Source organism: Pan troglodytes, chromosome 6 (assembly GCF_028858775.2).
Source record: "Pan troglodytes isolate AG18354 chromosome 6, NHGRI_mPanTro3-v2.0_pri, whole genome shotgun sequence".
Taxonomy (NCBI): Eukaryota; Metazoa; Chordata; class Mammalia; order Primates; family Hominidae; genus Pan; species Pan troglodytes.
The window spans coordinates 23,621,380-23,633,824 of NC_072404.2; the positions used below are offsets into that span (position 1 = coordinate 23,621,380).

The 12,445-nt window shown below is 31.4% G+C and overlaps 1 protein-coding gene across 14 annotated transcripts in view; it reads right to left on the reverse strand.

Annotated features, from left to right (window-relative positions):
* The window catches only part of SNX13 (sorting nexin 13), a 148,024-nt gene that overhangs the window by 31,981 nt on the left and 103,598 nt on the right, over nt 1-12,445 (reverse strand). For 11 of the 14 annotated variants that reach the window (XM_518985.8, XM_009452706.5, XM_063814069.1 and 8 more), the window contains 4 exons: nt 10,248-10,352; nt 9,539-9,671; nt 5,498-5,535; nt 1,510-1,579 (listed from right to left, as the gene is read on the reverse strand). In XM_518985.8, coding sequence (XP_518985.3) covers nt 1,510-1,579; nt 5,498-5,535; nt 9,539-9,671; nt 10,248-10,352 — 346 coding nt within the window. Of the gene's footprint in view, nt 1-1,509; nt 1,580-5,497; nt 5,536-6,627; nt 7,991-9,538; nt 9,672-10,247; nt 10,353-12,445 lie in introns of those variants that run through there. The other 3 variants (XM_063814063.1, XM_016957120.4, XM_024357760.3) reach the window with 2 other exon arrangements.

Here is a 12,445-nt window from a genome sequence, read left to right on the forward strand (position 1 = left end):
GGTGAAACCCCGTCTCTACTAAAAACACAAAAATTAGCCGGGCGTGGTAGCGGGCGCCTGTAGTCCCAGCTACTCGGGAGGCTGAGGCAGGAGAATGGCGTGAACCCGGGAGGCGGAGCTTGCAGTGAGCCGAGATCGCGCCACTGCACTCCAGCCTGGGCGACAGAGCGAGACTCCGTCTCAAAAAAAAAAAAAAAAAAAAAAAAAAAAAAAGTTATACTCTTAACCACTATAGTATGCTGCTTCTTCAGTATTTACATATGTTTGTCAAGATGAAATAACTTTTTTTTTTTTTGAGACGGAGTCTCGCTCTGTCGCCAGGCTAAAGTGCAGTGGTGTGATCTCGGCTCACTGAAACCTCCACCTCCCGGGTTCAAGCGATTCTCCTGCCTCAGCCTCCCTAGTAGCTGGGACTACAGGTGCGCACCACCATGCCCAGCTAATTTTTGTATTTTTAGTAGAGATGGGGTTTCACCATGTTGGCCAGGATGGTCTCAATATCTTGACCTCGTGATCCGCCTGCCTCAGCCTCCCAAAAGTTCTGGGATTACAGGCGTGAGCCACCAAGCCCAGCCTGAAATAATTTCTTAACAATGCCTAGCACAGTGCTTTCATACATTTTAAGAAGCTAATAAATACTTGTTTTCTTCCAGAAATCTGGCAGGCAACAAATGTAAATTGAGACTTCAGTTCCAGTGAGAAGAAAAAGGAAATGAAGATCTATTTTAAAAAGATACAAGTTAATGTCTTCTAAACTAGATTAGACTAGACTAGACTAGACTAGACTAGACTAGACTATAAAATCTCTTCAGTGTCTAAAATGTAAGCATGAAACTGAATTGAGGTATATATCTCAGTATGTTTATACTTCAGTATGTAATATGACAAACACACTTCTACAATCTAAGAACAGTGAGAGGTCAGATAAGAAAACTATCATTATTTAATACTCATTAGTGTTATCTAGTAACTCAATAGCAATGATGAAAACTGGTTATTTTTCCTGAATTTACTAACAACTCTCCACATATGCTGAATGATCACAAAGTTTTAGAGGTTTCTCACCTCATTATTCAAGCACTTCTTGAAGTTCTGCAAACCCCTATACCTGGGGCTTCATTTACCCCAGTTATCTAGCCTGACTTTGTATATATGAAAACTAATCCTGAACTAAGATCTCTCCAGAAAAGATTTAACGAGAATTATACAGACAACTATCAGCTAGACCCACGAACAAAGAGGAAAAGAATGGTTTTAGAGTTTATTAGAAATAGTAAAACACTTAGAATATAAGCATTTTCAAATGTTGATAGTGACAATCTTAGAGAGATCAAATACATAAGCAAATAAATATAGCAGAATTTAATGAAGGACATGCTGCAGAAAAAAAGTAACAAAAATATGACTAGAGAACAAAAAAATGGTTAGTAAAAATTAAGTGTGGAAAATTATTTAGGGATATAATAATACATAGTTTTAATGCAATAATTATACTTCAAACTCTCCTACCTGTGTCTGAAATGTAGGCATGAAGTTGTACTGAGTCATCAGAAGAAACATTTGAAAGGTCATCTAAAGACTGAGAAAAAAAAAATCAGGAAACAAATCTTTAAAATTTTATAGGGAAAAAAAAGAGTAAAGAATTCTACATCATATATGCATTACAATTACTCATTTCCCTGCATGTAAACTATATATTATTTGTATACCCTCCATCCCCTCCATACACAATAATATTTTCCATTTAGGCTAACAGAAAAAAAGCAAAGATTAAGAAACAATAACAAAAAATTTAGTAATAAACTTAATATATTAGATTATTTCTCCCTTAATTGCTTGTCCATCTACTGTAACTTGCTACTTTTCAATTATGGTCCTTATATGGCAAGAAAATCTAGATAAAAATAAGTAGACATATTATGTTAACATTTACGTTGAAATATACTAGAACCAGCTCTGCAGTTTTTAGCTTAATACTTTTGTTAATATAGAAATAATTTTTAAATTTAATTCAGATACCTTATCTATAAAATGAGAATACTACCTAAGTCAGAGAATTATGTGGAGATTAAATAAGACATGTAAGACATTTAGAAAACTGCCTAATATAACAACTGTTAGCTATTATTCTGATTATTTATTAAATGAGGTGAATCCATAGACTATGATAGATTTTAAATGATTAGTTTTCAAAAACAATTCCACAAACATAAATTCCTATTGACTGACTCAAAATGAATCTTTTATAACTACGGCCTTTGGGTCTAAACTTTAAAAATGTTTTTGCCACATACACATATATCCACACATATATAAAAAGGAACATAACCATGTAATTAAAGCAGGCTGCAGAGATAACATGGCAGCCTGAAACTGCTGTGTCTAGAAAAGACTGCTTCCAAGTTTGTCCCTCGGATGGAATATGGGAACTTAAATTTAGGGAAGATTCTCAGCATTCTCTAACCAATAAGAGTGGTTTACCATACCTAAACTATCTGTATAAGAAATGTTTATGCTGAACACCTGCTTTCCTTCTAGGAGTCTAGAATTTTGGTATGTGCTATATAATCTGCCTCCAATAAAAAACCTGTACATTTAGTCTCCAGTGAATTTTCCTGGTGGCAACACTTCTCATGTGTTGTCTTGCTGATTTTGCTTTATAACCTTTCATGATAAGAAATTCCAGCCATGAGTAAGACTATGGTGTGTTCTGTGAGTTTTCTTAGCAAATCACTGAGCCTGGGAGTGGTCTTGGGGACACCTAACATATATAATCTAGACATATTTCACATATTTATATCATTCACACATTTCACATATTCATATTATATAACTCAGATATATTTCACACTTTAAAAATAATAGGATGTGAATGAGCTTTTGAGTCCTAATGTAATATTATTATTACTAAAAGGGTCATCTAAATGACTTAAAAGCAACCATCCATATGGCACAAAGTCACTTAAATTAAGGCAATTGCATTCTAAGAAGAAGGCCAAAAATGTATCTATTAAAAACTGATTGTTAAGAGAAGCAAAATGTGATAATTCTATACAGATAATCCACAAGACTTCCCTGGTCAACTCAAATGGCAAAGACATCAAATTAAATTAGATCTAGTCCATGCTCTACTACCAATACCTTAAGAGACTTTAACCATATCAACTACTTTCTCGGATTTCAGTTGTCCCAATGGTAAAATGGGGCTAATACCTGCTCTACATCTCTGTCAGGACATACTGTGAATGAAAATGCTTTGGAAAAAAAAAGGAGTGCATTTATTTTTATGTGCTCAAGAAATCATTTTGATAGAAACAGCACAACCTTTACTTCAATATTTTTATGTGAAAGATAGAAGACTCAGAGGAAATGGAACAGTCTACCAAATTCATATTATCTACTATAACTTCTTCTAATTATAAGCCAGCACAGGTAACATAAAATAATCTATTTTTTTAAAAAAGCATTATTAATAATGGTAACCTTCCCTTGTATGTTAACATTTAACATGCTAAATGTACTTATCTCTTTAAACATGTTAGCATCTCATACTATGCAATCCAAAAGTTGTTAAAAAGGCTTTGTGGAGAAATGTCTTTTTGTCTCTTAAAATATGCAATTAGTAAATATTATTTTCATTACATATGATGAAAACTTTGGAAAAACATTAGTTACAGTTATAGTGCACGTAAATATCAAGTGGACTATAAAGTTACAATTGGTAAAATAATATTTACAAAACTACATTTGATTTAGGAATATATTAAAAGACAATTGTGATTTCAAAACAAGTACATTAATGCTATATTGAAATAAGCACAATTTGCAAAGTACTCCTTAAGTTATGATTCTTAAACTCCTTGTAAGAAAGTGTTTTTTAACACTAAGACAAAAACTGAAAATTCAAATTTATAATGATAGTCATCAAACACAACCAAAATGGCACTAAAGGAAATGCTTGTAATTTACCTACCAAGCTACCAATGGCAAAATGAGTAAAATACCAAACACATTAAATATCTCCTTTGTTTAGTATATTGGAATAAACTATCGTGATCTAGTTTACAATCTTAAGCTATTTTTAAAATGCAGATATTCACTAAAATTTGTCTACATGGTCCAACTACTTAAAAGTATGAATTAAATAGATTTATGGGAATAAAAAAATACTCCAAGTCACTGACTTCAAGTATGACTGTTTTTTGATCCAGAGACTATTCTGGTTTATATTACCATGTGACAAAAGAGACTTATCTTATTTGGAAAAGCATTTATTCCAGACATGGAATAAAGAAAAAAAAATTTTTACTAGTGTTTAAACATTTACACAAGTACTACAAATGTGAATACTAAAAAATTTCAAACCAAGGAAGGGTTTCATCACATTTGGAAACTTTTCTATATAATGAACATTATTTTTAACACTTCCTTCAAGCTCTAGGAGCAATTCCTTTTAGTTTAAAGCTCTGGACTATAACAAGTAAATGGTAATGACACCAAATGATTTAGGAAATATTTTAAAAGTTACAAAGTATCTGACAATTCTACGACAGATTTGCTTTAGTGTTTTACTAAAGGTTATAATACAGTAACAGAACATTTACTCAATAAGGTTATTTTAGAAGCAGACATGGTAGTACAGCTAACACCTAAGACGACTAACCTCTAAAACATTTAGCTATTACGAAAGGTCTAAAAGAAAAAGTAATGCAGGTAGGAGGAAAAACAAAACAAACAACACCTTACCTGTTTTTCCCCTCCCCAACCCAGCCAAACTGGACTGAAACCTTCATAGAACACTAATATTTCTTCCTAACAGCATCTTAGAAAATAAGTTATTCAATGGCAAGGCTGGATATATAAGAGAACTGAAACTTTCATTATTTCACACTGTACCTTGAATATATAAAATGCCAATGACAGTTGAGATTCTAAAAACATGTCATTCTAACCTCTAATCATTAAGGATGTAGTTGCTGTAAAACTGTCTAAACTTACAAAAAAATTTTTTTGTTTACAATGACCTGAATTTGTTTTAGTGTAGACTTAAAGAAATATCTATTCGGTTTTGGTTATCCCCACTAGTTTTATATTTTTTTCTAAATACAAGAGGAGAAAAAAACTGATTCCAATATAAACATTTATGTGTCACGAACTTATTGCCTATCATAGCAATTTAGTAATCATAGTAATTTAAACATGCTAAATATTGGAATTGAAAATAATGAAATCAATTTATTTATAAAATGCAGAAAAGCAATTATGCAGGTATAACCTAAGCCAATTTTTTAAATAAAGATAAAATATAATTTTTAAGTTCTAATTCATAGATGCCTTATATGTGAACTTAGCATTTCTTTAAAAGCATAATAACTTTTTACAATACTAAAGGATGATTTGGGGCCTTCTTTTTATATCATTTATTTATATATGTTAAGGCTCAGCCTTTTACATTATTTTCAAGTCACTTTAATAAAGTACCCATAATAGTACTTACCAAATTTATGCTTCCTGTAGGAGACCCATTAAAAGATTCTGCAGGGGGGAAATTCAACTTAGTATACAGCAAAAAACTTTAAAACGGTTGCTTTATCTAAGGTTCAAACACTAAGAATGAAAGTCACATAAGCCAAGATATAACATAATAGTAAAAAAAAAAAAAAAAAATTGTGGATACTCCCAAAAACTTGATCCCTTAAAGTCCCATGGTTTTCTAAGACAGGCATTTAAGTGACAATATAGTATGTACCTGATAGCTGGCCAAAAATCAAAAAGGCATTCGTGTTCAGGAGAGTAATTATTAAATGTTTTTATTCTCATGGTATCAAGTAAGTTGCCTAATACAATATAAGCATGAGGAAAACATTGCAGAATGAGGCCCATTAGGAAACACCAGCACTATTTTGTAACTTCTGTCTCACTGGATTAAGAAAGATTACAAATAAAATCAGTCTGTACTGTGAGGGATAAACAGACTTATTTTTAATAGGTCTATTAAGTCCTCTTATTCTTGGTGGTAGATTATCTTGAAAACACTGGAAGTCCAGATTTTTAAATCAATATATAACTAATAGACAAAAAGACAGTTAAAACTGCATATGCAATTCCATTTCATTAAAAAGCAACTAGGACAAATTAATGTTAGAGAATAAGTCAATGTTGGATTATTAATATTAATGTCAAACAACAATCTTTTCCCTTAGAGTTTTATTATAAATCTAAGAAAATTAAGTTACCAATTAAGGTGTTCCTTTATTAAACACACAAACAAATCTATGGTAAAGCAATATTCATACACAGTTTAATATATGGTTTCGAGCACTTAAGAGGTTATATATGAATTTGGTTCTCTAAATGGGTCTTCAAAAAAGCAACACTACTATTCCTACAAGGAGGCAGCTGATATTGCCTTCCAAATTTACTCTAAATGCTCAAGAACATTTCTTGGTTCTTCAGCCCTTTGGTCATAAAAAAATGGGAATTTCACCTAGGATTATCCCTTGGTGATACTTAAAATGAGTAAAATAGTTATCTATCCTCCTTATTCAATTATATGCCTCCTACCTCTTCTGTAGTGTGCCCACCTCTTAAATCTTCCCACCAAAGACAAGTCAAGTTAAAGGAGAATTTGGGAGCAAAATAGGGCATAGTTTATTTTCTTGATCAACAATAAGAAGATCCAGAAATACAGTATAAAATCAATCTTGGTCGACATTTAATCAAGAATTGGATGACTACCTACAAATATCAGAAAACAAAAGAAAGCACTGTTCAACATGGTGAGACAAATAATGTTGAGATTAAAATTTAAAAAGGAAAGCATAATTCATACAGTTTTAAAAGCCTATGAGACTGTTTTAATAAAGGAGAAAATATCTACTTTTAAAATAATTTCATAACTAAAGAAAGTAATAATGAATAAAGAGAAAGGGCAAAGGAAGAAATGAGGAGAAAAGGAGAGAGGAGAGATAGTAAGCACAAGCAAGCCAACCAGCTAATTCTCTACCTACTGTTAAGTTTGGTTAAATAGGAATGAAATTTCTACTCAAGCAAAGAAAAACCACCAGAGGATACAGTACTATACCATATGATATGACTTGGTCCTTTAATTTTAGGCTCAAATGTAGACTACTTTAAAAAAATCAGCTGTACATTAATCCCTAGGTTAGGTAATTATTTCAGAATGTCTAAAAGGTGGTCAAAATTTCAGAATATCTAAAAAATGCATGTAGTGCTCAGCAGCTTAATTTTAAAAGTCAGAAAACTAATTTATAACAAAAAAAGTGGAAAGGCCTATTTTTGATTAGATAATCATATAAAAAGAAGTATATCAGAAGCATTACTAGTTGAGAAAGGTAAACCAGTGGCCTAAAACCTAAACACTGACAAAGACAACAAAGCTGACAGTTACTTTAAATAGTAATGTTTCATATTATACCCATCACTCCACATACTTTTTTCGAATGGTTTCAAAAAAGGGATAGGTAATTTCACAGTATAAAACTCATCAATTAGGAAACAAAATATTAGAGAGCAATGTCCTAGAAAGACAATAAGATACATAACTATATAATCTCAAACTACAATCAATGATTCAAATGTGAGGGGTTACTCAATAACTGATATATAAGAGAAGCATATTTACTTCAGATCAAAACCAGTTCCAAAAAAAAATTTTTTAATGTACTTCGTGTTTTAAAAAAGTACAGTGTATGATTTTAGGAAGTTTGAGACTGCTTATAGTTTGTTTCCAATAGCTGTACTGAAGAAGACAGACTGGCTAGAAAGATATGAATGGAAGCTAGAAATCCATTTAAAAGACTGGAAGCATTCTTAAGTTACAGGATCAAAAATTACTTCCACAGAATATATTGCTACTATCACCAGTTTAAATTACACATTACTTAGAAGCCCACACAATTATTTGGTTATGACTTTGTCTTCTCTCTGAGTCACATAGCAAATCCACTTCACAAATACGAAGAAATTTCTAAAATAGATAAAATTAGTATAAACAACAAAAACTTTTATAATAGTCATTTTAGGATGGTTAGTTGACAGAGCTGCTATTGCAAATTTCATAGCATCTCTATAAAAGAACATTTTTCAATAGAGTAAGTACAGATATATAGAACAAACTAGAGGTACATAAAATTTTACCATTCAACTCAGAGAAGAACTCTGTTTTTTTAAAAAATATTCCTTAATTATGCAATCAAAATCAGTTAATACATTATTCCAATTGTACACATAAGTAAACTTAAAGAGTATTAATTTAAAAACCCAAGGCATCAGATAAATAATCAAAGAAAAGCTACTAAATTTCAAATGTAAACTTCAGTAACTAGATTTCTTAGATTATTTAAAAAACAAAATCTCACTAGTGTAGACAAAGGGATAGGAGGTGGAGGAGAGGGGAGGCTGGGAGACTTCCATAATAAAGGTATTTTTTAAAGCAGTGCTCACTACCTAACAGCTCTATTTTATCTCCATTCTCAAGTGTGCTTGCCATAAAACCTATTCATAAGTAAACAGTCATAACTGAAGCACTTTCTTAAAATACTTAAATCTTTCCCATTTACTTTTTATTGACTTCATTCACTTGGTAGAACATACCAGAAAGATCATCCAACCCTAGATATTTAATTAGAGCTTAATAAATACTTCTGAATTGAATCACAAGTTAATGATCATTGGGCCTAAGAATTTGGAAACATGTGTTCTAAAGGCTATCCCTCCCACTATTCTTATATAACTCACTATTTACTAATAAAAATTGATACTTGTGTTTTACTTTATAGATCATTTTCAAATGCATAATTCCATTTAAAACTAACAATGACTAACGTAAGATATTATGAGGATATTATTCCAGATTTACCAACTCAGAAAAATGAGGCTTGAAGAATTTAAGCAGTTGGACAACTTCACACAGGTAGTAAGTGATAGAATGGGAGTAAAATCGAAATATTCTGACTCTTAAACCATTTTTTTCACTATAACATGTAAATAGAACTCATTATCCTCATTTGAAAAAACTGAAGGTTGGGATAAATGACTCTTGCGGCTTTTTCTAGCTCAAAAGTCTCTCACACTGTGTAGAATTTGGAAAAGTGTACAATTAAAGATATTTAAAACTGTAGTTTTTTAATAATGCTTTATAGTTTATGATATACTCTGAGTCATTACTTATTGCATATTAAATCTTCTCAATAATTCTATTGTTAATCATGAATATTGTTACTTACTCCCAAAAGGGAAACTGCCATAAAAATATTTCAGTGACTCACCTGAAGAAAACATTCTTCTTCTTTAAGAATTCAAGGCTTCTATAGTTATATTCTAATCCATTATTAAATTTTCAGCATTTTAATTTAGTATAGTCACTAAACTTTGTCATTCATTTGTAGATTTTTTAATATATTACAGTTTATATTTGGACTCCAACAACATTTTTAACTTATACAAAAGCTCTTTTGGTAAGCAGAATATATATAAATATATATGCATATTATGTGTAAAATGGGTGCCACCTTACCTCCATCCCCATCATCGGATCCTCTGAAACTAGGATCTTTTAACATGTCAAGCTCAGCTAACATGCGCACATAAAGTGCATTCTGTCTGAAGGAAGGATAAAATCTTTCATCTCGTAGCATCAATTCATATACCTTGGTGAAATAAGTCAAGATATTCAACAATTAATACAGGTGTGTGGTGATTTTTACAAAACACAATTTCACCAAAAGACACACTGAGGTCTTGCCATAATGTATCATAGTTACAAGCTGTCAGCAATAAGACTATTTCACAACTAATGATTTCCTCTGATCCCTCCAGTAACTAAATTATATTGAAAAAAATCCTACTGCAACACAAGTCACAGACAGCATGTTCTAGGAATTGTTTTCTAAGAAACAAGTACATGTAAAGGTTCAAGGCTCATGTTAAAATGAATTTGAAAGACATGTTATTTATATGGCATCAATTCATCAAATTCTGAGACTACAATATCTAGCTCTACAATCAAATTCAAATAAAACAAACCAACTTAAGGATTTCCCTCAGAAAATTAACGAAATAAACAAAAATACTGGTTTACATTTCTGGAATTGAGAAGTATAATTGCCATAGCTTATCTTTTTAATACCACTCTACTTTTAAAAAGTTTTTAAAAACTAATTACATTACATAAAAGTATTTTTTCTCAAAAAAGATAAAATGATAAATGCTGTACATAATAATACCTTCCTTTGAATGTCATCAAAGATTTCAGGGGTTGGATCTTCATGATTCAAAGTATCTGCTAATTTTGCTACTAAATAGTCATCAACAGTAACTCTTGGAGATGCCTAACAGAGAAAAATAATAGTAATGATCTCTGTAATTTCTTAATACAAGATGATACTTGATAGTATGATAATAATGGAATCATATTATTGAAAATAACTGGCAGGTAAGAATCATAGGTTTGTAAATGACACCTTGATGTTTAAGAAGGATGAAACAGGACTAAACCCTTCTCTTCCTCATGTACTCTTCCTCATAGCAGGCTGGCAAACAAACACGGATTTAAATCTCAACTTTTGCCTAGCAAGTTATCTCTCACTAAGCTTCATTTACCCCATCTGTAAAATGGAAATAATACTATATAAGGTTATTTAAGATTATTGTAAGGATTAAAAAAGATCTATATAAAATATATACCATAGTGTCTGGCACACAGGAAACACTGTCATTAGGAGTTAGTGTTTAGTATTCAGTAGTACTAGATGTGTATTAATATGACTGCTGAAGGAATAAGCCATTTCATTTATTATTTGACCCTAGAGAAACCTTTTGAATGTCCTTTAAAGAGACTACTGTTATCCTAAATTTGGTTTTATAACTAATGCTGCAGCAAAGTTCCAGTGTGATATGGGGAAAAAAAAGTCTTAAAATTAATTTGTTTTAAGAACTTCCATTTCAAAGTATATAACACAAGGAAATACAAAATTTGACATTTCAACTTCAAAAATTACTTTATTAAAAGAAAAAATGCTGAAAAGCTAGACATGTCAACAGCTTCAGCACATCAACTTTTGCATTTTCAGTTCTGAAAAGTCTGGAGAGTAAATAAATGAGTCCTAGAGATAACATTTAGAGAAACTAACAAAAACAAAAAGCATTATTTACATAACTTCTCTAATTTATCCAATAAAATAAAGAACAGGTAGACAAATCAAGACAGGAGAAAAAAAAAGTAAACATCAGGATATAAATCTGTAGGAAAAGGGCTATACAACTTCTAATGCCCCATTGTCAATTTGACGCTTTTGTTAGTAAACCTAAGTAGGTTGTGTGGTGGTTGTTTTTTTGAGGGGGATGCTTATTTGTTTTGTGTTTCGGGGGTAGTAGAGTTGCCCTGAAATAGAAACGGGAGAACTAAACAGCTTCAAGTATTTAACAAACATTAGAGAGGAATATGATGTTACTTGGTTTTGCCCTTTCATTAGCCCTCTAAGCTCACTAAACTCACTTTCTAGGAAATAAAAAGGGTGAATTTGAAACATCATATTTTACGTTTATTTAAACTTTACTTTTTCCTATATATCTCAAGTATACAGAATAGATTAAGCCACATCTTTGGTATAGGATGACCAACACTTTTAGTGTATCAACATGAAACACAACCAGTCAGGATCCCCTCTTCCAAAAAAAGTAATACAAAAATAATACTTATATGGCCAGGCATGATAGCTCATGCTTGTAATCCCGGCACTTTAGGAGGCTAAGGCAGGTGGATCACTCGAGGCCATAAGTTCGAGAACAGCCTGGCCCACATGGCAAAATCCCTGTCTCTTTAAAAAAATACAAAAATTAGCTGGATGTGGGTGCATGCCTACAATCCCACCTACTCGGGAGTCTGAGTCAAGAGAATTGCCTAAACCTGGGATGCAAAGGGTGCAGTGAGATTATGCACTCCAAACTTTACGACAGAGTGAGACTCCGTCTCAAAAAACAAAACAACAACAAAAAAGAAATATTTGTACACATTTATTATTACTTTAATGTGAAAATATAAAAGTGAATGTTTTCCCAAAATTATCTCTTAATGTGTATTCTTTACTTTTCTATTACAGAAATGTGATTATTTAAACAAACCAATGGGACTAGTTAACAGTGGCAAATAATCTGTGTGAGAAAAATACAACAATATGTAATTTACGATGTTTCTGTCCTCTGATATACCAATTTAACTTTTTTTAAAAATCTACTGGATACTTAAATGTTATAGGCTATATTGTTTTGTATTCTTAAAATACAGAAAGACTTTTTAAAAGACAAATGTACATAAAAGCAAAATGTACATGCAAAACAGGTATTATCTACATTTAACAAAAATAAATAATGACTTTTCTATCGAGTCCATGATGCAGTAGGATATTTTTGCTTTTTCTGTTTC